The sequence below is a fragment of the Actinia tenebrosa genome, unplaced genomic scaffold (genome assembly GCF_029948245.1).
Source record: "Actinia tenebrosa isolate PJP-AT-01 unplaced genomic scaffold, QUT_ActTen_1.0 PGA_scaffold11__36_contigs__length_13525064, whole genome shotgun sequence".
Taxonomy (NCBI): domain Eukaryota; kingdom Metazoa; phylum Cnidaria; class Anthozoa; order Actiniaria; family Actiniidae; genus Actinia; species Actinia tenebrosa.
In genome coordinates this window covers 4,326,560-4,351,092 of record NW_028292571.1, presented here as the reverse complement: position 1 = coordinate 4,351,092, position 24,533 = coordinate 4,326,560, and the positions used below count along the sequence as shown (strand labels likewise).

General features: G+C 40.2%; 1 protein-coding gene and 1 long non-coding RNA gene across 3 annotated transcripts in view; one reads left to right on the top strand and one right to left on the bottom strand.

The window, feature by feature from the left end:
* LOC116302948 (protocadherin-like protein) overlaps positions 1-20,238 on the bottom strand; it is a 28,113-nt gene extending 7,875 nt beyond the window's left edge. Inside the window, exons 1-16 of the mRNA XM_031712378.2 lie at positions 17,905-20,238; positions 15,480-16,110; positions 15,264-15,361; positions 14,300-14,742; positions 13,769-13,908; positions 13,166-13,334; positions 12,783-13,065; positions 12,145-12,372; positions 7,440-11,485; positions 4,322-6,358; positions 3,771-3,966; positions 2,827-3,096; positions 1,982-2,167; positions 1,343-1,506; positions 722-840; positions 165-451 (exon numbers count right to left, since the gene is read on the bottom strand). Coding sequence (XP_031568238.2) covers positions 165-451; positions 722-840; positions 1,343-1,506; positions 1,982-2,167; positions 2,827-3,096; positions 3,771-3,966; positions 4,322-6,358; positions 7,440-11,485; positions 12,145-12,372; positions 12,783-13,065; positions 13,166-13,334; positions 13,769-13,908; positions 14,300-14,742; positions 15,264-15,361; positions 15,480-16,110; positions 17,905-20,104 — 11,497 coding nt within the window. The 5' untranslated portion in view covers positions 20,105-20,238. The remainder of the gene's footprint in view (positions 1-164; positions 452-721; positions 841-1,342; positions 1,507-1,981; positions 2,168-2,826; positions 3,097-3,770; positions 3,967-4,321; positions 6,359-7,439; positions 11,486-12,144; positions 12,373-12,782; positions 13,066-13,165; positions 13,335-13,768; positions 13,909-14,299; positions 14,743-15,263; positions 15,362-15,479; positions 16,111-17,904) is intronic.
* On the top strand, positions 30-23,628 carry LOC116302949 (uncharacterized). 2 transcript variants are annotated; one of them, XR_004197907.1, is made up of 4 exons: positions 30-87; positions 176-461; positions 1,349-1,503; positions 22,586-23,628. It is a non-coding gene; the product is annotated as an uncharacterized LOC116302949 (long non-coding RNA). The 2 variants fall into 2 exon arrangements; XR_004197906.1 differs by having other exon boundaries at positions 30-95.
* Positions 23,629-24,533: the final 905 nt, after the last annotated feature.

The following is a 24,533-nucleotide window of genomic DNA, read 5'->3' as shown; positions in this document are numbered from 1 at the left end:
ATTTATCTTCTCAATTGTTTCTCGTACACAGAATCAATACTCAAGGGAATGACACGTGTCCTGAGATGGTAAAACATTGCGCCCAAGGTGAAAAGGTCTAGTTTTTTCATTATCATGGTTGAGTTATTATTTGTTACAGTAATGATAATTCTTTTCTTTCTTACCCTCATTGCAGTTTGTGCCATTTTTACCAAGATCACATACACAATAGCTGGGTCTATTCATCTGTGGTTCACAGTATCCATTGTTACTACAGTTTGGGCACTTTGTGGCAAGATCACATCCCAAAACTGAGTTAACTACAACCAAGGGGTTTTTGAGGTCGTACATCAGGCCTGAATCAATCACATTACGTATGCAGCCAATGAATCCCGTGTAGGACAAGGGTGGATAGCTTAGACTTGGGTTTGCGACACCTCCTATCTGAAGCGGCCATGGGCCATTAAGGTATCTGAAATAAGGTAAGTTATCCAGTTAAAATTTATGGTCGAGGGTGATAACATTCAAATTATTAAATTTTAAATTCAAATTTGAAACGTCGCAGTCCTTTCTATAGACTTGCCACAAGACTACGCCGAAAAGATTAGGATTTCTTTGGCGAAGTGAGAGGTCTCAGCGAGGCAGGAGGCAGCGACAAAAGATACCAAAAGATACTTTGAGAAAGTCTATAGTTTCTATTGGGAACACTACTCAAAGAGTGCCAGTTAACATTACTACTCACATATCAGTTCCGACTGTTCGTCCTTGGATTTGGCAGTCTTTCTTGTCTTCTATAATAGTTCCGTTGTCCAGGACTTTGAAAGGCGCGTCTTCACAGTTGTCTATTGTCAGTATTAGTTTCTATAAAAAAAATTAAAAAACGCGTTAAAAAATTGACATTTTTGTGAAGGGCAAAGAAAGTAGATGTAACGTGTCTATGGTAGTAAGACAAACTGATGTCGCGTTATTACCATGAAAGCGACACAGAGGCCATGTGAATGAGTTGACTTATAGATTTTATCAAAAGATCCAGTCTTCATTTAGCATTTTCTGCTTGAGCCAAGCGAGCCTCGCTTTCATCGCCTTAAGAACCACGTCCCTCACGGCCAGCAAGGACATTCTTAAGGCCGGTACGGTGCGATTTTTGCCTACAACTATCGTATACAACACGCTCGCACCATCCTACAACTCGAGTCGTAGCGTGTAAATCAAGCCTACAACTCGTCTACGACAGACGCGAGCGTGTTGTATACGATAGTTGTAGACAAAAATCGTACCTTCTAAACCGGCCTTTAAGTGTCATACTTTACTTAATATGCATGCGCAATTCATCATGCATATTTTACTTAATAATCTATTTTACCGTTAGATCTCTTTGTAGTTTGACATGGTGCCATTCTCCATCGTTCAAAGTCTTTCCACGTGTCATGTTGAGGTAGGCTGGTGCCAAGCCTAGCGATATAACCACTCTTACGTAACCTTGTACTAACTGGATGGCCAGGAAGTCCCTTGTTCCATTCGAAGGTACTGCAATATAGTAAATAGAGGTTAAAACGACATTTATATTAATATAAGAAAAAACAGAAACTTATAAGGGGATTAAAATCTGGTAACTTAATTATTGAGTGGCGGTTCAGTTCGGTTAAGCTCTCAATACGTATAGAGGCTTTGTACCGTCACGTGATGGCAGCCATGACAGAAGTCACAACGATAGAGTCTATTTCCCCTGGGAAACTGAGATCTTTCACATGTAAATCAGATTAGATTTGATTCAATTTTTTGTGCCTCCTGTCATGGCTACCATCATGTGATGGTGCAAAGTCTCTATAGACCGATCCAAAATGCAAAAGAGATGGAAGAAAACAATAATGAATGAGAAATAGATATTTTATTGGAAGTGCAATGGTGGTTAAAGAAGTATAAACTTTCGAGTTAACCGCCGTAATCTGTTCATTTCAGCATAGTTTGCGTGCTACCTGTTACTATGGAAACTGTTTAATACCTTTTGACATTGGTCCCTGATAGAACATGAGGCCATTTGCTTCTTTTGTGATAAATTCAAATTCGATGATACTCCACCCGAAGGTTCTTAGTGTTGTTATATGTATATAGGAGTCACCCTCGAATGACCTGGTCGTTTCTTCGCATAGTGGACCTCGCTGATTGTGATTACATTGACACACAATACCTGTCGCAATGAAGGGTTAAAATATCATACATTTGTAAAATACAGTGGTACTTGTATTAAGCGCGCAACTTCTGGACTTCGCATTGTGTCCGCTTAATAGAGTTCTGTTTATAGTAAATATGGAAAAATAGTTTCCGGACCCGTCCCGGTCATGGCATGCAACTAGCTGTCCTTTTAATGAAGGGTGTCCCATAAATAGAGGTTTGTTTCACAGTAAAATAGGAAGAAAATTTAGCTATTCGTTAAATGAAGGATATCAGCCGCATAGCTTTCCTTTTTCTCAACTCATTCGTAATCGTACAGGTACAATTACGAACAGTTTTCAGCAGGTGTTCCAAGTCTTCATAGCAGACGCACGTGTTCTTCGTAAAGCTTGGAAAAGCTCGCTTTATATTAGGACGACCATCTTGGTTTAACAATCGATTTTTGCCCTACTTCCCTTCGATTTTCATCATTTGGGAGGAATAACAGGAGAATTTGGAGAAAATATCCGAATCAAATGAAAATAGCATCAAACTCTGCTCACATGGGATGCCAGGTCCATTCCTGAGACCCCAGAGGTGATAGGCTAGCTTATAACTACCACGCTACCTTTATTTTCCATATTGATGTTAACAAAGAACAAAGGTTATTTTTCGGCGCGCATGAGAAATTCTTACCTGATGGTTGAACATCATGACACGTTCCTCCATTAAGGCAAGGGTTATGAAGAGCACATGGTTTGGTCTCAGGGATGGCCGGTATATAATAAGCCTTTAACGATACGTCTATAGATACGACAACCAGAGAAGATGCCGGGGCAGGAACCTTGCCGTAGTCTCCATCGGCTACCTGATATGAAGTTGAAGCTGAGGTCTTTGTTGTGCAAATACCGGACTGTGAAGTTGCAGACAAGCACATGTCGATGCCTATGGCTCCCAGTGTTAGTCCTGTGAAACAGAACAGAATTCCGTTAGACATTTTTGAATGCGTGTAGGCACAAAAATCGAAATTTCTTGCTTTTTGCGCTTAAGCCTCCGCCGTAGTAAAAATCAACATGTAAATTTATGTTTGATATTTGACGCACATATTGCTCGCTTTCAGTCACGTGATAAAAGTCTTTGCATCTCATTAATTATCTGCTTCAAATGAATGGTGCTCAAACACTGGCCATCATGCGAAAAGATTATAGAACTCTTGCAGCACGTCGGAATCAGGAGATTGAAATTATTTTGTTTTGTCTTCCAAATTGACGTTCTTTGACGTCAAATGCAAGAGGTCTATTGAAAACTTGTAATTTAGCTGATTGATATTTCATACGAGACAGCAAATGACGCTCAGTGAAATTAAGGATGCCCTATCTGAGATCGTATCGTGATCTCATCCATCTTAATGTTAGATGCAAACCAGAGAACTTGCATTCGAGGTGCAAGCTTGTTGGCTTTTCACATAAGCAAAAGTCCATATGGACTTTTGTCAAATGGTAACTCCAGATCTACCTTACTTATTGTAGTTACTAGTCTCATTCGCAGCCGTTGTTAGTTTCGGTCCCAGTTCCTCACGGACCCTCTCCACTAACCGGGACCAAAACTAATGTCGGCTGTGGGGGAGACTAAGTACTTACCAATGCTTATGAAGGCTTGTTGGTTTACTGTTAGCTTTGATATAATGCTCATCTTCTGTAGAAATTCTCCTCTAGCGTCCATTATAGCAATCTGTACATCTACAGTAGGGGCGACTGAAGCTACGACTTGCTGGGTGCTGAAAATGAAAATATTGCTTTTCTGGACCGAGAACATACCCGCAAGCAACCCTTCGACCTAAAAATGAAAATATAACGCTTGAGTATGGATTATCAGCAATATAACACATTAAAAATAATTAAGACAGGTTGGGCAACAGTCAATGGTAACGATACTGTCGATAATGCTACGTGGGTCGAGGTGCTGCAACCCACCTCCCTATAAATATAGCTAATCAGAACGCACAATTTCTTAGGATACAGGACTAGAAAAAAATAAACCGAGTTACTTCTAGACTAATGGGCATGCCACCTCCTTGATCCGCCTCCGCATGTGTGAGTCCGTTTTAAGTAGTTGGCAAGCACTAATATAACGAGGAAGGAAAACATCGATTATAAAAGAGGAAAATTAAGAGTAAAATGGTTCACTCTACCTGTTGATAGTAATCTCCAACAAAGTATCCGATCTTGCGCATGTCAAGTAGACGTATAGTAACGCTTGATTCCACCGCTGACCTTGTGACATTGCGGACTAAAACCTCAATATTGGAGTACACTGTTTTAGGGAAGTTCTTTGTATTACCGATTCTTGTGTTGGTCTCTGTTATCGATGCCCTCACTTTATATGTCCCAAGAGGCAAGTTCTTTGTAGCTGTGATGTTTCCATTGGCTGCATTTATCGTGAAGTAACTTCCTGGTGATTGGCTAGTGATGACGTAGGAATTGACGTCACCGTCGAAATCTTCATCCTTATAATATGGTTTACCAATAATCCCACCTATGAAATTCCCATCAAGAGCATTAACGATAATTGTAGTGTTTCCATCAAACGGCTCGTTATCGTTCTGGTCTAGGACGTCGACGTAGACAAACGCGGTGGTGGACATCGAGGGTTTACCGCTGTCTGTCCCGCGCACAATAAGCGAAAAGGAAGCCGTTTCTTCGCGGTTGAAGACACCGTATGCGAATATCTGTGCAGTACTTGAAGTAACAGTGGAATTCTTTATCGCGAATCTCTTGCTGAGAGTTGTATTGAGAAGCGAGAATGTGAATGGTAGTCCATTGCTAGTGGAGTCTCGGTCGACGGCTTTAATAGTGGTAACAAACTGTTCAGCATCGAGATTCTCTTTTATGGTAGCAACGTAGTATGATGGCTGAAAGACTGGACCATTATCATTGACATCTTTAATACTTATAATAACCTTACAAGTTGCAAACTGACCGACTTCATCAGTGACTTGTACTAGTAAAGTGTACTGCGAAGTTGTCTCGTGGTCTAGACGTGCATTACTGTGGATCGCTGCCTCGTATGATACCACTGTGTTGGACTTGATGCCAAAGTACCCCTCGTCGTTACCCTGGACTATCTCATACCGCAGTATTTTTGTAGTATTCCTAAGATCAATATCTTTGACCTTAACGACTACAACTTGATAACCCACGAACACATCTTCCTTGACTTCAACATAGTAATTATTCAGGTCAAAAACCGGGGGGTGATTGTTAGCATCTGTGATTGTAATTATAACATACGCAGGGTCATCACCTGTCAAGGGAGGCATCCCCCTGTCTCGAACCAAGACAGTCAAGTTGTACGTTCTCTTAGTGTCATAGTCAAGAAGTCCTGATACTAAAATTTCTCCAGTAACAGAATTTAAGTAAAAAGCATAAGGCGTGTTACCATCTACGATGACGAACTCAAACTGGGCGTTAAATCCGTCGTCTTCATCTGTCGCAGTCAAAAGTGTCACAAAATGTCCAGGCTCAGCTTCCTCAGAAACGGTCCCATAAAAAAACCTGGTAGTGAACTTAGGCTTATGGTCATTAACATCAAAGATGATTACTGTAACATTAACTGTGCTCTCCAAAGAAGGGGTTCCTTTGTCTGATGCGCGCACCAGTATCGAGTAGTTGCTGATCTTCCCCTCGCGGTCGAATTTCACTAGAGTCGTAATGGCACCGGTATTTTTATCAATGGCGAATTGGTTATTGCTGTTGTCAACCAGAGAATACTCAATGATTGTATTTCCTCCAGCCTGTGGGTCATCTTGATCAACAGCTTGTATAATCATAACGTTGGTTCCAGAGGGTGAATTCTCATTTACTAACCCAATGTAAGGAGGACTAGGAAAGAATGGGGCATTATCGTTGATATCCAACAAGGTTATCTTTACTCCAGCTTCTCCCTTGTTCTTGCCATCAGTCACAAACACAGTAATTAGTAGAAATTGAGTCTTTTCGCGGTCCAGTTTCGTATCCCCGGTGTAGATAACTCCGGTATACGAGTCTATACGAAAGTATTTCTGTCCCGTGTAGTCAAGTTCGTAAGACAAGGGGCTTTGAACTTGCGGAGTGTCAATGTCAAATGCTTGTACTGTCAGAACAGATCTACCAGGAGGGGATTCTTCGTTTATTGAGACTTCATATACCATTTGAGTAAATACTGGTGAATTGTCGTTAGCATCAGTTACCTGAAATTGTAACAAAAACAGTTTGTTAGGTCTCTCTCTCCTTCGAGTTTTTCTGCCTCCGCAAAAATCTAAGAAGCTAAATTCCGATTCGACCAGGGAGTTATCCGTATCATACCCTGACTTAGATCAGCCTAGAGTTAGCCGTGCCCTGACATAGATCAGCCCAGAGATTGTTTTAGGGTTCGAACTGTGAGTTAGGCGTGCCCTAACATAGATCAGCCCAGAGGTTGTTTCAGGGTTCAATCTGTGGGTTAGCCTTGTCCTGACTTTGATCAGCCCAGAGGTTGTTTCAGGGTTTTATTTGTGAGTTAGCCATGCCCTGACTTGGATCAGCTCAGAGGTTGTTTCAGGGTGTGATTTGTGAGTTAGCCATGCCCTGACATAGATCAGCCCAGAGGTTACTTTAGGGTTCGATTTGTGAGTTAGCCATACCCTGACTTAGATCAGCCCAGAGGTTACTTTAGGGTTCGATTTGTGAGTTAGCCATGCCCTGACTTAGATCAGCCCAGAGGTTGTTTCCGGGTTTGATTTGTGAGTTAGCCATGCCCTGACTTGGATCAGCCCAGAGGTTGTTTCAGGGTTCGATTTGTGATTTAGTCATGCCCTGACTTTGATCAGCCCAAAGGTTGTTTCAGGGTTTGATCTGTGAGTTAGCCATGCCCTGACTTGGATCAGCCCAGAGGTTGATTCAGGGTTCCATCTCAGTGTGGGTTAGCCTTGCCTTGACTTAGATCAGCCCAGAGGTTGATTCAGGGTTCCATCTGTGGGTTAGCCATGCCCTGACTTAGATCAGCCCAGTTGTTTTTCAGGGTTCCATCTGTGAGTTAGCCGTTTCAGGGTATTTTTTGAAGGTCAAAAAGTAAACGTTTTTTTTCTTCAAGATATTATTTTAGGATGTGCTAAAACAGGGTACGTTAGTATCTTGTGTTGATTCTTTCTGTTCCTGCTCATAAAGTCTTCCGGCATATATAACAGGTTCTCCGGTTTTTCTTCCACGGAGAAACCAAAATTCCCAGATTTCAATGTTTGCATGATAAAAAATCTTTTATACCATCAATATATTTTTCAAATAACTACTCACCGTAATCTTTATAGCTCCATAGTCACTGTTCCATCCATCTGCTCCAGTCACATACAGAGTATATTCTCTTCTGGCTTCATAATCTAGTTTACGATCCAAATTAAGTTGTCCGTAATTCTGAGGTCTTATGAAAGTCTCCACAGAAAAGGTGTGGTCTTCGTTACCTCCGCTTAGAAAGTAATAAAGTAAAGCATTTTTACCAATGTCCTTATCTTGGGCGCTTAATTGGTAGAGAGAGCTTCCGATGGGCGTGTCTTCACTCACAGAAATACTCATGTCTTTTTCCGAAAAAAATGGTGCTTCATCGTTTTGATCCACAATTTTGATGTCAACGTATGTGTCAGTATGATATGGTGGGTTCCCTTGGTCGGTTGCCGTCACTTCGATATAGTATCTGTCTTTGACTTCTCGATCAAACACGGCCGTAGTCCTGACCACCCCATTTCTGCTATTAATCTCGAAATATTTGTAGTCTCCGGTTTGGGCTATCTTGCATTGTACGCGTCCACCTGAACCTGAATCAAGGTCTTCAGCATCGACTTTAACTACGCCAGTTCCTACCGGGGAATTTTCCATTACACGGCCATCGTATTTTTCCATTGAAAATGTCGGAGTGTTATCGTTAACGTCCATTACTGTAATATTAACGAAGCAAGTAGAGAAAAGAAGCGACGATGATCCTGTTGGTTCCGAGGCTCTAAACTGTAGCTCATAAAGCGTATTTAACTCAAAGTCTAGCTTAGTTGAAGTGACAATGTAGCCTGTGGTGGGCTCCACACTAAATTCCTGCTTTGCTCCAGGGTTCTCGTTGACTGCCTCGTACGTTATTTTTCGATTGTAAAACGATGTGGCTTGAATTTGTACTAAAGTTGTTCCAATAGCAACATCCTCCTTGACGCTCACATCGTACGTTCCCTTGGAAAACTGGGGTGGTTTTTCTGTGTCTACTTCAATCGTGACGCGGGCTTGTCGATCCCTACTTGAGGGCTCTGGACCCGATATGGCCATTGGTAAAGTGTTAGAAGCAGTGACTTGTAAGTCGACGATACCACTGAAACTCGTCAGGTCTGCCTTGGTTTTTATGATCCCCGTTGATTTCTCCACTTCAAACTTGTCATTTTTGGTTAAGAATGAATAACTGACGACTGCGTTCTCATCAAGGTCTTGATCATACGCAGAAACCCTAATAACAGGGGTACCCACTGGAGACTTTTGGTATATACTAGCATGGTAGCGATGAATCAAAAAATTAGGGTAATTATCGTTAGCGTCTGTAACTTTTAATCGTATCAAACAGTATGATGAGAGTCTTTCGTATTCATTGGCCCCATGTCCACCATCCTCTGCCCGCACTACAATGAGATGCCGTTTTTGTCGTTCACGATCAAGACTATATTTTGTTGTTATAATACCCGTAGTGTTATCGATATTAAAGTCGCTCTGTCCTATTACAAGAGAATACTCGACTTCTCCATTCTTTCCTTTATCCTTATCTTCTGCCTTCACTTGGGTTACTCTTTGTCCCGGGGGTAGGTTTTCTTTCAGGGAGACCTGTTCACATGACGTAAATTCTGGTTTGTTGTCGTTGCTATCAATGATATTAATATGGACTCGTACTTTTGCATCCACCTGACCGTCTGTTGCCTTGACGTCGAAGTCATACTCCCATTTGTTAATTACCTTGGGTAATGTCTGAGACAAGGTTATTATCCCCTCTGTATTATTAATAGTAAACGGACCGCTTTCCCCTTCAACGCTATATTTAATCGCATCTCCATCAGTGTCAACGGCTGTAACATACGCCAAGGGCTTCCCTGTAACAGCACCTTCAGCTATATCAAACACATATTCATTTTGCCTGAAGAATGGACTATTGTCGTTCACCCCTGTCAAGGATACGTTTACAAAGGATGTCATGTTTTTAGTCGAATTCCCGGCATCAGAAACTATTGCCCTGAAAACGTTCCACGATGAAGACTCGTAGTCGAGTGATTTCGCAGGAGATATTACCCCAGTGTCTGGGTCAATAGAAAAGAGTTCAGTGTCCTTCAGGCTGTACTTAAGCTGCCCTAAGACACATGTACAGTCCTTACTACAGTCACAGTCAGTTGCTGTTACTTTCAACACCGAGCTTCCAATGGGAATGGTTTCTTGAACTGTTGCAGCGTAGACTGTTTGACTAAACTTAGGATAATGGTCATCAACATTTAGCACGGACACCTGCACCTGGATAAAGCTCAACAGACCATCTGGAATCATCTCGCTAGCCTTTACTTTAAGATCATATAAAATGTCGTGTTTCTCGTAATCCAGAACGTAATTCAAGTTTATCTTTCCCGTCAGCCTGTGCATTGTGAAAGTGTTTCGTACATTGCCACTTTCAATTGCATAGGCAATGCGTGCACCCGAAGAGCTTCTCGCTGTTACGGCGCCTATCAGTGTGCCAGCCATACTATTTTCAGGCACAGAAAACCTATACATATTTCCAGTCGCTCCAACAAATAAAGGTGGTTGTTCAGCTATGTCTATGTTAAATGTTATTGGAGTATTGTTTCGCCTTGGGTGACCATAATCAAACGGAAACACGTCGACAGAATACTTAGATTTTTTAAGTGTCTCACTTGCCTCTAGTTCTTGTGATAATGGATTAATTCCAAACGGTGTTCCACGATTCCGAAGCTGATACCCAACCATACCGCTTGTTCCGCTGTCTGCATCAGACGACCTTATCTTTAGAACGGGAGCACCAGCTCTAGAGTTTTGATTAACACTACCGTAGGTTGTTGATATTTCAAAAACCGGGTCATTATCATTAACATCCGTTATCGACACCTCTACTGCACTGTCGGTGAACCGTGCACCTGCAGAACTTGACTCCTTTTCTCTCACCGTGAATTCATACTGAACTTTCTTTTCAAAATCAATCGACCCCTTTAGTTTGATATCTCCTTTTCCATCCACGCTAAAAGGAACGTTTGTGGCACCATTGATGGTCAGGACGCCATTTGGAAATGATTTTGGGACAGTAGCAACTTTGGTTCCAACCTTGGTATTTTCTGGTATTGTGGCATGAATGGGTTGTTTCCCAGGAGCGATTTTCAAGAATACAAGAGAAACGGGCGACTTAACCACGTGGGGTGGCGTAGCTGAGTCACGTGCCGTTATCTCGAATTGGATTGGTTCTGAGATGTCTTTGATGGTGTTTACGGCTCTAAGGTTGCCTTCGTCATCTATAGTAAAGTACTTTTGCCCTGCAGCTGAAAGCTCGTATGTTAGGCGGTCACCAGAGTCTAAATCATAAGCAGGTATTTCTGTCACTATGTAATTTGCGAACATAGACGTTCCGTCGATTTCTTTCACAATTTTATTGTTCATTTCGCCTGGGAATTTAGGGGCGTTATCATTAATGTCAATCAAGTTGATCACCACGGTAACTTTATCTCCTCGTCCTTTTGAATCACTCGCAGCGATATCTAAGATGAACTGCTTCTTCGTTTCAAAGTCTAGTTCCTTTGCAGCTATGATCTTCCCAGAGAGGCTATCCATTGTAAAGTATTTGTCATCATTGCCTGAGATGATCTCATAACTTAGAAGAGTGAGAGTTGTTGCTCTTACCGTTGCCACAACCCCCCCTGGAAGTATTCCTTCTTTGACACCGACATATAAAGGTGAAACAGGAAATCTGGGGGGTCCATCGGGTAAATCCACTATCACCGTTAGAGTAGCATTCCCATCTCTAAGCGGATTGCCATTATCCTTTACTTCTAGGGTTAAGTCGATCTTGCTATCTTGGACCGATGCGAGAGGCTTCGTTAGCGTTACCAACCCATTCTCCTGGTTAATCCTAAAATACCCATTCTCATTGCCTTGTGATATCGAGAAAGTCAATCTTCCATTTTCACCGTTGTCAGAATCGGCCGCGTACACCTGGACCACGTGATCCCCAGCCTTGGCACTGATTGGTACCTTGGCCAAGAAAAACTGAGATGAGAACCGGGGAGAATTATCGTTGATGTCCTTGACTTTAATGACGACTTTAGCCATTGCTGAAAGTAATAGAAAGATTCAAATCAGTTCGTAATTGAGAGATTAGAAGCTATTACAATACTTAATTTATTGGACAAGAAAGTAGGTGGGCGAACGATAATACAATTTGGTTTGGTCGATCATATTCAGCCTATTTTCCCATACATATCTCATTCAAATTTGACAAGCATTAAAGTAAAAGCGGATCTCTTTGTTTCAGTAGCCAATAGAGCTGTAATTGGTTCATTGATATCAATAGGTAACCTCAAGACAAACTTTGCTATCGTTAAAATGACTAGCACATTATACTAGCACTAATGTCAAGCACTAGATCAGTTTTCTTATGACTGTGAAAAGCTAACGGCACGAACACGGACGTGGAACGGCATGGGATACGCCAGACCAATCACATTGCGCGAGAATTTACTCTCCATCCAATCATATACCCGGATGGTATGAACAGGGCGTGGACACGGTCACGCCACGCTTACGGCACTGAGCTTTTCACAGTCATACGAAAACGTCTCTATGACATTACGTCCACCTATAAAGCCGTAGTATAGTAAAAACATGAATGGAAAGATAGGAAAAAAGAATGGAGTGGCATAAATGCCTAAACATAGATGAAAATTCCCAATAGACAGTATAAAAGCGAAATAATTTGATCTAAAAAACTTACCCGCAAGTTTCGGTGATCCTCCATCTTCTGCCTTTACGTACAGCACGTGCTCTTGTACATCTTCATAGTCAAGGGTGCTTTTCAGTGTAATCACACCTGTCTTGCTATCCACATTAAATAATGCTATACCGCTTTCTTCCACGGGCTGGGCGAGGGAGTACGTTATCTGACCATTTGTTCCGCTATCTTTGTCAGTAGCAACGAGTTTCACCAGCTCCTTACCTACAGCTGTAAGAAAATACAGGATATAAACAACTGATAGCTTTTTACTGTGCCCTGACTCAAATCAGCCCAGAGGTTGTTTCAGGGTCAATCTGTGAGTCACCTGGCCCTAATTTAGATGTGCCCTGACGTCTTTGATCAGCCCAGAGGTTGTTTCAGGGTTCGATCTGTGAGATAGCCATTCCCTGACTTTGATTAGCACAGAGATTGCTCCAGGGTATGATCTTTGAGTTAGCCGTGCCCTGACTTAGATCAGCCTTGAGATTGTTTCAGGGTTCGATCTTTGAGTTAGTTATACCCTGACTTAGATCAGCACAGAGGTTGTTTCAGGGTTCAATCTGTGAGTTATCTGTGGCCTGATTTAGATCAGCCATGCAGAGGTTGTTCCATAGTTGGAAAACAATTGACTCTCATACCTTCGTTCTCGGATACTTGGACTGTATATAGAATCTTCTCAAATACAGGCTCGTTATCATTAACATCTATCACATCTATCTGTACCACTGTGGAGTCTGTCTTGTCACCCAGGGTAACTGTAGTATCCAGAGTATACGATGGCGCTTTTTCTCTGTCCAGCGGTTTAGCGACAGAAAGGACACCTTTGCTGTCGATGCAAAATGTGTCGTCTGTATTTCCTTTCACAAGGGAGTACTTTAGAAGTTGGCTTGAATCTCCATATAAGGCAGCAATGTTACCAACCTTCAGTTTTAAAAACAATAGTCACTTTAGTTTAAAGTTTTCTGCATCGTTTGAAACAAGTGCGAGTTATTCACCGCTAGATTCCTGGATGTTTCCTTACCTCAGAGCCAACAGTCAAGTCCTCTCGAGGTGTCAGCGTGTACTTCTTTTGTCTGAACTTCGGCGGCTCTTTAATATCCGATATTTGGACAGTCAATGTCATTGTAGCTGTTTTACTTCCACCGTCTGTTGCTACTAGAGCAATGCTGTAGCTGGAGCGGTCTGAATACCTGCGATGCACATAATATATCGTGAAAAATACGACAAATATTAGATAATTGCTAACTATTTTAGTATCTTCTTTCTTCAATTTGATCCTTTATTGCATTTATGCCATTATACGAAAAAATATATACTTTAGCGTTATATATTGTTTGGGTCGACAATTCAGTGGCCATTTTGTGCTGGGAAATACTACTACTGGGCTGTCTGTGGTAGTCTTATCGAAAAATTAGCCCGATGTTTACAGCAAGTTGGAAAACATGGGTAGTATGTGGAAACTAGATGGTACCTGGAGGTTGTAACCATATAATTTTTTATACAAGTTCAGCTCATTGCTATGTGTGTCCTGTCAGTGGATCTTGGTGTTACTTGAGAGTTGAGTCCTATAGGTTCTCTGGACATAGGAAGCCCATCTGACACTGTAATAGTCTAGTGTACTGACCTGATTACTGTGGTAGTCTTCATATCGCCTGTGGATGCATCAATGCTGAATGGTATATTGCTGGAGGGATTGCTTTTGGAAGAGTCGATAGAATACGTCACGGTACCATATGAACCAGAATCAGCATCTTCTGCTATTGCCTTTAGAAAAAAAATCACATATAACTGTAAAAGACCTTAGGAATAGGTTGCTATCAATAGGCGTCATTTCCAGTTTCGTGTGGAATATTTCCGAGCTTAATCAGTGGCAAGTTTTCAGTAGAAATCTGGGAGCAGATGACGGGCAGTGTTTGCCTGTCATTGCAGGCTGGCAATGAGATTCGTGACATTCATTCTGCCGATAGACAGTACCAAATTATGGGATACTCTCTGGTCGATAGCACATGACGGGCAGTGTTTGCCTGTCATTTTAGGCTGGCAATGACTCATAACAAGCATAACTTGAAATTTCACTTACACAATTTACATGTTGCAGGCGCAACCTTTGTAGCACAGAAGAGAATTAAACAACGACAGTTAATGCAATGATTACCTTAAATATGATAGTGTCTTTAGGTGTGTAACTGTCAATGATAACAGTCTTGGGATTGGTATACAATAAGAACTTTGGTGCATTGTCATTCACGTCTTGAACACTAACAGTAACAATCACATCAGTAGCCATCTGAGGGGCGGTGTTACACGTGGCACGGACTACTAACTTATAGCTCTTTTCGCTTTCATAATCGAGTTCTCTGTTCGTTTGAATTTGACCCGTGCCCCTGTCCACGCGGAACTTCGTGTCAGGGTTGCCACCGACTATGGAATACGTGATTCCCGCGGGACCAGTCGCTTGCACCCGTATGACATCTGTGGCAATGGTAACTGACTCTAACAAAGATTTCGAGTACTGGGGTTCCTGGAATTTAACCGGATATGACGTCGTGCTGTAGACGGATATTTTGACAGTGGTTTGACTTGCTTTCACTTGCGCTCCTAGAAAGAAGTACGAACATTAAAGTTTATTTGATTGATAATGGAACTTGATCAAACGGCGCCACGTGTAACCTCATCCTGAAGCACTTGAATGCGAGGCTACGCGGGTAAAATCGTTCTATTGTTTCAGTCATGGGTGAGGCGTGAGTAAGGTTCATTGAGGTACATTATATCATGCGCAGAAGCCAAAAGAAAAATGAGTCATTTTTGTGACAATACTCCAGTTTCCAGTTCTCTATTGCTCAGTCTTAGTCTCGTTTGTGCATATGATATTCAGCCATTCAACCAAAACCTGTGGAATTATAATCAACTTGTATTGTTGCGTAGTGCATACATTCCTTACTATACAATGGACCTTAATAAAAGAAAATAACACATTTGTACACAATCGAGGCTAAGACTGAGCAAAGGCGAACTCGAAATGGGAGTATTCTCTAGCATCTATCAAAGTTACACCGTAAACGTAAGGGCATTCGCCCTTTTAAGGGCGCAATGACAGTACTTGTTGTCTTGGTAATTACCTCTATCCGTTGCCTTGACAATAAATGAGTATTCTTGCCTTGCTGTCATACTTTTGGCTGTTGTTATTACGCCAGTATTTTGATCAATTTGGAAAAAGCTAAAAAACGAAAAGAAACCTTACGTCATATATGTAATTCAAGTCTTCATTATCTTGGGAATGCTTACAACCTATCAATACATATTCATCAAACAGGCTTTTAAACCAGTTAAAATACCTATTATCTTCGTTGTTGCTTGCGGCTAAAATCTGATACGACACTTGTCCATCAACATCAAGGTCAAGGTCAAGAGCATTGACAGTCAGTATAGAGGTGTCCACAGCAGTAAGACTAGAGACAGTCACCCAGTAATCACTCTGAGTAAACACCGGCGCGTAGTTATTAACATCCACAACCTTTAAAACCACCGAACAAGACGTCACCATGCTTGGGAAATCTTTATTAGTTGCTGTGACTTTAAACTGAAACTGGGTCTCTTTACTGTAACTGAGTGTTTTCTTAGTCACTAGATAACATTCGCTCTTCACTCGATCAACCCGGAAGTGATCAAGCACGTATGATGACGTCACTTCCTCTAATGAACACTCGTACTGGTCTTGATTGGAATCTTCGTCTTGAAACACAAAGCCTCCTTTAGCAGCTGTCAGTATAGAAGTGCCTGAGGCACTATTCTCTTGTACGCTTACTTCGTAGCTTGGGTCCTTGAAGCTCGGTTTGTCATCGACATCTGTGATTTTTATCTGTATTGAAGCAGTAGCTGTTTTGTGTGTAGGGGTGGCTGCTTGAATCTGAACGGAATACCCCGTCTCGACTTCGTAATCAAACGATCTTAAGATGGAGAACTTCCCTGAGAATAAAAAACAAGATTGCATTAAGAGTAACGCTTCCATTTATGTAGTACAGCTATCTCAAAAACGGTTGAACACTGAATACTTCATACTGAATAGTGCATTCCAAGACCGAAGTGCATTGTTGGTCAGTGACATTGTATAAAGTTGGATTGATAATGTCTTTTTATATAAACTAAAAAACGTCTAAAAAGCAATTATTATTATTTGGGGGGGGGGGGGGGGCACTGCTACCATTTCCATCGTCTCCCATTTTTTTCCATCTTGTAACATTCTTAATTAACTAACAAATTTTCTGAATAAATTCTGCGTTTGTTTTCTTTTACAGTAGATATTTTCTTGCCCTTCGTTTTGTATTGCTATAAATTTCTGGGATTTTGCTACCGTTTTTATTGACTCCAAGTTTTCTTCGATCTTCTAGCATGTTTGATTTAATGAAAATCTTAATTAAAATTAACAAATTGTTTCTAATAAATATCTTGTTTGTTTTGCAAACGAAGGTTCATTCCAAAGCTTTCCTGATCCATTCTGGATCCTTCTTTCCAGTATTTATAGTATTAAATGAGTCATTTTCATCACTGATAATAAATGATTTACAACAAACTACGCATTGTTATGATTAAGAACCAATCAATTCCTTGCATTCTAACACTCAATTGATACCAGTTTGTTTAATAACAAAACATTACTAAAAACTCTAACAAAAATCACGATATTATTTTCATGCCAAAATGTCTTATTATATATTTAGGTTTGACTGTTTTATTTGCAGTATTGTTCAACTCTACCAAGTCGCAAGCAATGGTTTTTGAGACAAACTAGTTTATTGAAATTGACTAAACTGTTGCAACCGACAGTGGGAAAACAATTTGATTAACGTAACATCATGTCATCATACCAAAACTGTTCCACGGCATGTCGTACAGTGTACATGCTGTAAATCACTACCGTATGTTTTCCACTCATACCAAAACTGTTCCACGGCATGTCGTACAGTGTACATGCTGTAAATCACTACCGTATGTTTTCCACTCGTACCAAAACTGTTCCACGGCATGTCGTACAGTGTACATGCTGTAAATCACTACCGTATGTTTTCCACTCGTACCAGAACTGCGATACGGCATGTCGTACAGTGTACATGCCGTAAATCACTAACGTATGTTTTCCACTCGTACCAAAACTGTTCCACGGCATGTCGTACAGTGTACATGCTGTAAATCACTACCGTATGTTTTCCACTCGTACCAAAACTGTTCCACGGCATGTTGTACAGTGTACATGCTGTAAATCACTACCGTATGTTTTCCACTCGTACCAAAACTGTTCCACGGCATGTCGTACAGTGTACATGCTGTAAATCACTACCGTATATTTTCCACTCATACCAAAATGCCATGCGGCATGTCATACCGTAGTATGAAGTGGAAATAAATATTGCGCAACTTTCTAAATGAGTTTTAGGATGTGCTTAAAAATTTCTTTTCCTACATTTCTAAGTATTCCTTTGCAGAAAGCGGGGTGAAAAGGTACATGATCGACCACTCCCCCAGGATCGGCGACTATTATCATATCATATAAAATATAATAAAATATTTGAGATATGACGCACACGCAAATTGGCTGGCTATCGTGTTTTTCTGAAAGGAAAGAGGCACACTTGCAGGCGCAAAATCGCTCAAAAAATATTTCATAAAAGCAATATAAAACGGCTGCTCCCAACGTGTTTATTTCGCAGTACAGAGACATGCGCGCGTGTTTTATATTCCTCAATCAGATTCAACTTTTCCTACCTGATGTGGCTTGCACGGCAAACTTTTCACTCCCACCGGTAGTTATCGAGTAGGTTATCCCTCCAACATTGCTGTCTGTCGCCGCTAAACATATCAGACTGTCTACTTTCCCAATGTTTTCCTTGACGCTCACATCATAAGAACTTGTTCTGAATCGCGGGACAGAGCTAGATGAGCCTGTTATCATGATGTTGACGATGGCTTCAGATTTGGTTTGACCACCCTGGACTTGTATGATCAACTGATTGAACTCTTTGTCCCCCGCGTTCAAATCCACGGTGCGACGAGTTCTTATCACTCCAGTGTCTCTTTCAACCTGGAACGGATCATTTGCACCAGGGTCTAGAATAATGTATGTAAGACTTTGACTATCCTTGTCTAAGGCATAAAGAACAGTGACAAAAGTACCGTCAGGGGAACCGTCTGGGACAGAAGCGTTGTACCAGTTGCTAGAGAACTCGGGATAGTGATCATCAACAGCCTGGACCTTGACTATCAGATAGAGGTAAGATGTACGAGGAAAATTGCCTGTGTCTTGTGCGGCTACCACCAGCTCAAAATGTGCTCTTTTCTCGCGATCAAGGTAGGCTGTGGTTGTCATGACACCGGTTGTCTTATCAACAGTCAAGTAATGGATTCCTTCGCCTGAAACCGCTGAGTACACAAGGTTGCCATCAACTCCAGCATCGCTATCAGTAGCCGATACTTTCATCACTGATTTGCCGATTGGTGTGTCTTCTGGTAAACTAAGAGACCGTACAGATGGCTCAAATACTGGCGGGTTTAAGTTTTCATTGACATCTATGACATAGATTATCAGGAATGTGGTTCCAGACAGTGAAGGGGAACCTTTATCAGTAGCAATCGCTGTCAGGTTAAGTTTCTTAGGTCCAGTTTCATAATCAAGTTGATTCAAAAGTGTTACTAGTCCACTTTGAGGGTCGATTTTGAACGAGCCCACGTTAGCCCCAGTCATTGAATAAACAAGTTGTTTGCTTGCACCCGGGGGGTCATTATCAATAGCATGTATTAAAGTAACAAATGCTCCTATCGGTAAATCTTCGCGAACAGTTGCAGCTAAAGCTGCTGAAGGGAAAACGGGCTTAGTATTATCACCTGGATTCTGCGAGTCCTTCGGCGGAAAATGCGCCAAATCCCGCTCAATACGAATTGTGACTTTAGCCGTTGCTTTCTTTGAAGGTTTTCCCCGGTCTCTTGCGATCACCGTCAGCTCGAATAAATTCTTAGCGTTATAGTCCAGCGTGCGAATTACTTCGATTTGTCCAGTTATTGGATTGACTGTGAAGTAATCAGACAGTGGATCTAGTATATAGTACAAACTACCTCCATCTCCTACATCTGTGTCTTCCGCGTGAACCTTCACAGCTGTTGACATGAGCGGTATCTCCTCGCTGATATTCGCTGTGTAGTGTGCCTTCTCGAATTTAGGCGCATTTTTATTGGTCGGTTCGATGGTAATAACGATTTTTGTTGCCCCTTTTAGACTCGGGTTACCACTGTCTTCAGCCTCGACTATCAACGTAATTTTCTCTACATTTCCACTGGTTTTCACAATCGGTACATTCGTAGTTTTGAGTTCCAAGAACTTCTCGTCTTCAACCGTCACAGTATTCACTTCAAAATATCCCTTCTCATTCCCATCGATAATTTTATATCCTTTTATTCCGTGTGAATCTTTATCCTCCGCATGACAATTGACAATACCTTGCACTTTAGTATTCGCTGGAGAATTCTCTTTTATCGTTCCATTATAAGTTCGAAAACCAAACGTTGGTACGAAGTTATTGTTATCAGTGACCTTGACTTGGAGAGTGAATGCTTTTCCACCAGACGTTTCCCCCCGTTCACGAAGTACAATTGTAAGCTCAAAGGTGTTTTTGCCGTCCTGGCCATAGTCGAGCGGCTGGGTTGTTGTTAGTATACCAGTGTATGATATTTGGAAGAGCTTCAAAGGTTCAAGAGAGTCGGTGTAGCGTGAGTCATACAACTGATACGCTTCTCCACTTTTTGGTGATGGAAATCTGTAAACTACGAATCCACTTGGTTTGTTTTCAGGTACTGATACCTCGATAATGTTTTGTTCACTCGGAAAAATGAGTAAAGTTACGTAAAACAGAGCAATGCAAAACACCCGAAGGTTTGATTTAAAAAGTGACGAAAAAGCACTCAAGATCTCCATATTAAACTTGTCTGTTTCTGTTCCAGTTTAGAACCACTGATTCTTGATTCCAAAATCCATCGACTGGCAAAAGTATTTGGATTTTCGTCGTATAGTTTTGTTCAAATAGGAAAGACGCGCTGAAAATGCACAAAAAAAATTCAACAGGTCTTCTTCCAAGCCAAACAAAAACTAAAAAACCCTTAGCCAATCAGAAACCACAGGTTGCAACTCTGTAGGCGACCTTCCCACCTTCAAATAAGGCTGACCAACCCTCTCTCTCTCTCTCGAGTGCTTCATATGAGAAAACTCTGATTGGATCTCTGATTACCACATGATTTAGCGCGCGGTACAATTCAAAGCGGGGTTCCTTGAGCGTTAGATATTATGCTCACGCCCAGCATGAACAAATGTGTTGCTTAAAGTTAAGTATTTTTCCAATATACCTAACGAAACCACTAATGATATTGCGTAACATCAAGCTTTTTTCCATCCTATCTAGTCTGGGGGATTTTCTAAAAGTGTTACATGAGCTACCTCTAAGTCCTTTATTATTACCGTATCGACGCCCCAGTACATTCTAGCACTTCTTTTAAGGCATCTTAAGAATAATCCATCTCAAAAAAGGTTCCATAATCTCATAAAAGCAATATTTTTACTGCAAAATGAAAATGAAATATTTGATTACTTTTGTACTTAATTGAATCTCGAAGACGCTAAAATACAGGTGATGTAGTTTGGATTTGTACTGATGTTGATGTAAACAAGACAGGTGCCTAGACCGATGTTTACGATAACTTGACACTCATTCATGCAACGCAGTCCAGTCACAACAACCACTTTCTATTTTTTATTACATTTAGATAAAAACATTTTCAAATAAATTACGAAAAAAATCCTCCCAAAATCTAAGAACTTTGAATAAATTGCGTCAGGCTTTACGTGATTGGTTCACGCCCACGTGACCAAGTAGGTCCCAAAATAACCAGATGCTAAAATTGTAGTCCACGTAATTCTCCAGGCCTCGATAAGGGAGTCTGGTTAATTAGTGAGCTTATGTAGACTTTATTGGATAAGTCACGGGACGCCTTACTCTCTTAAATTAATCATGAATTAATAAAATCAATAAGGTTCCTTTTTTTTTTTTTGATTGCATCATTTTTCATTCATCTCTAAATTTAAAACAAAAATGTGTGCAGACGTGTACAATAAGTTTTATCCCTCAAATCAAGCTGCTTAGTTCTTTGGGAATTTCCTGCTAGGCCTAAAATCTTGTTGGTGATTCATTTTTCTGTGCTTTAATATTTTACAGTGTTCAATGTCAACTAAGATAGCTTAGACAAGCCTCAGATGCCAATAGACCACGTGTCATTCTCTTGAAATTAGGATTTTTTGTTCGAGTTGCGAACAATTTGAATCGGAAAGCGCACGATCTCGAGTACAAAAGGCCTTTTGCAACAAACAGTCACGTGCTGATATATGACTTTACTAACGAATCAATTCAGCTCAAGGTCCCTTGGGGAAGGCTCTGCTGGATGGCAAACAAACTTTAAACTCCATCATATCTTGAAATCGAAAGTATCTTATAAGGGAAAAAAGTATTTTTGAAAAAGATTTGGATGCGACATTAATAATCCAGCAAAAAAATTTTAAATAAAGAAAGTCCAAATTTTTTTGCCATCCAGTAACAATCGCGTGCCAATCTATTGAAAAAGGCCTATTCGGATATTGATGTTTTAAAAAAGTTTTCCTTTCGGCGATTCAAATTTGAAATTTTTCAAAAAATCCCGAGTATCTATAAATTCCGAATTGTACAAGAAGATTGTGCGATTTTTTGTTTATGACAAAATTGAGCAAAAAAAATCTGTACTCTACAGAGTACAATTTGGGATTTGATTGTACTTCTCTTGTCAAATTAGAATCGAATAATTTTGTAGGGTGTATTTTAAAAATAACTATTGTTCTGTACTGGCTAATGACTGACTAGCCTTTCATACATGTGAAAACGTGAACACGAGGCTATCCAGTCGCTAATCAGTGCAGAACAATAGTTATTCAAATGGCTCGCCATATTTCGATTCGGTGTACACAAGTTTCTTCTACCTCAAAACCGAGGAGCTCTGGGTACGAGAATGGGCTCTGCGCATGCTCACAAGATCATGACCAAAAAGGCACAAATATTTTTATATCATAAATATAGGATATAAATTATTAAAAAACGTTTATTAATATAGACATCACATCAAATATATTATTTTGATCTGTGTATTGCGAGAAGGTTTTCATAGTTATGGTTACAAGTCATAATTCGTTTTAAGGGATTTATATGGTAACAGAATTAATATTCTGTACGTCATTACTATAATTAGTATTGATAACCTATGAAAGGTTCCGGGTGAGTGAAGAACAACCACTGATTTCTGTACTCGCAAATGGATAGAGATGACGTATTAAACGTTCAATCATATATATAATCCCTATTTATTGGGGTTTTTTTTTCAGATGAAGGACAAGATGAAGAAGAAGTATGGCTCTGAAAATAAAATGATTCCCTAATAGACACATTTCGTTCTTATTCCTTTAAAAGAATATATTTTAAATAGTCCTTTTTTTCATATAAATAATGAAAAATCTGCCATGTTGGTTGATCTAACAAGAGAAGCTAATGAATAATGCTTCGTTAACGTCAACCAAGATGGCGACTATGACGTACATGCAAATGCTTCATAGCAAAGTACTCCCATTCCTCAGTCTTAGGATCTATTGTGCACAAACGTGTTCTTTTCTTTTATTAAGGTCCATTGTATGATAAGGAATGCACGTACTACGGAACAATACAAGTTGATTAAAATGCCACGGGTTTTGGTTGAATAGCTGAATATTTTAACGCACAACCGAGACTAAGGCTGAGCAAAGAGAACTCGAAACTAGAGTATTCAACGAATAAAAAAAGGGACTATTACAACCGAAACAACTTACTCTAATGCTTTCAAAGTTTATCAAAGAAGGGAAATCAGAAGGGGCGCATTCCAGATGTTATATTTTTAATGCGTGACGTGAGCATGAGCAGGCTCCCAAACTTTTTGCCTTATTTGGTAAAATAACAGATCATTTATGCGACAAATCTCGTGAATAAAAGTATGCATTGATACTGACATACACTTGGGAATCAAGCTGTCAAATCTGTTATGACAAACTATCCTTAATGAGCATGCGTAGAGTACTAATGAGCGCTATATATTAGACGAGCATCGACTCATCCCACATTTGAAAGGAGATGTCAGTGCACCATTTCACCAGGACATGTAATTGTTGATTACTTCTAGTACTAGTGAGACGGAATGGTTTTGTACTATTGCAGTACATAGGTTCCGTATCATAATGATATTCGTAAGAGTATTATTAGTGCTATTCATTATTCAATGAGAATAATGATCATCTGAATGGGTGTTGCGGATGACACGTGGTTGACAACTTTGAGAAATTATATACTGAAAAACTTTGGATTCTATATACTTCAATTGGTTTGATAAATAATAGAAAAACATAGCTTTAACAATTACTGTATATTTGTTGTATAAAGTTGAATAAAAGCATTTGTTACAAATGAATTTGAGTTTAGTAATTAAATAACCAAAAGGGGTTGGGTTTATAACCCTAATACTAGTGGTTAAGTGATACCTTGAGTTAGGGTTAAAACCCTAGGGTAATGTGCTAGGGTTCTAACCCTAACCCTAACCAAAAGTTAGGGTTAGAACCCTAGCACATACCCTAGTTGATTAGGGTTTGCGTTAGGGTTCTAACCCTAATTTTTGACTTTTGATTTTTGAATTTGATTTTCTATTCTAATTTTTGATTTTGATTTTTGATTTATATATTTTTGATTTTAATTTTTGATTTTTAAACATTTTGATTTTTGATTTTTAAAAAAACTTTTTTTTTTTTTGGATTTTTTTCAAAGGGGGTACTTTTGATCCGACCCCTTAAGAATCTTATTAAGAATCTTGGATAGATACTAAATGTTTGTTTTAAGTTGTCTAAGTGTCTAAGTGTCTAGAGTCTAGAGTCTTAGCCTCCATCGTCCCCAACCAACCTCCCTGAACGCAAAAATTTCATCTACCTCTATAATATCGACCTCACTAACCATATGGGATGCTATTTTTTTCATTGCTCAAATCCAAACCGCACATGAGCAGTACGAAAAATTTGCGATAAATTCTATTCCCTTGGGATTAAATAAACAGGTAAACGGTCGAATGATTTGCGTTTTACAGTGTGGGATGCATTTGTTAGGCTTCTTTACCTATAGCAAAATAGGAACCACGCATGTGTAGTTCAAGAAAGCGACCTCAAATTTAATTCCCTTGGGATTAAAAAAGCAGGAAAAAGGTCGACTGATTTACGTTTTACGATGTGGGATGCATGTGTTACGCTTCTTTACCTACAGCAA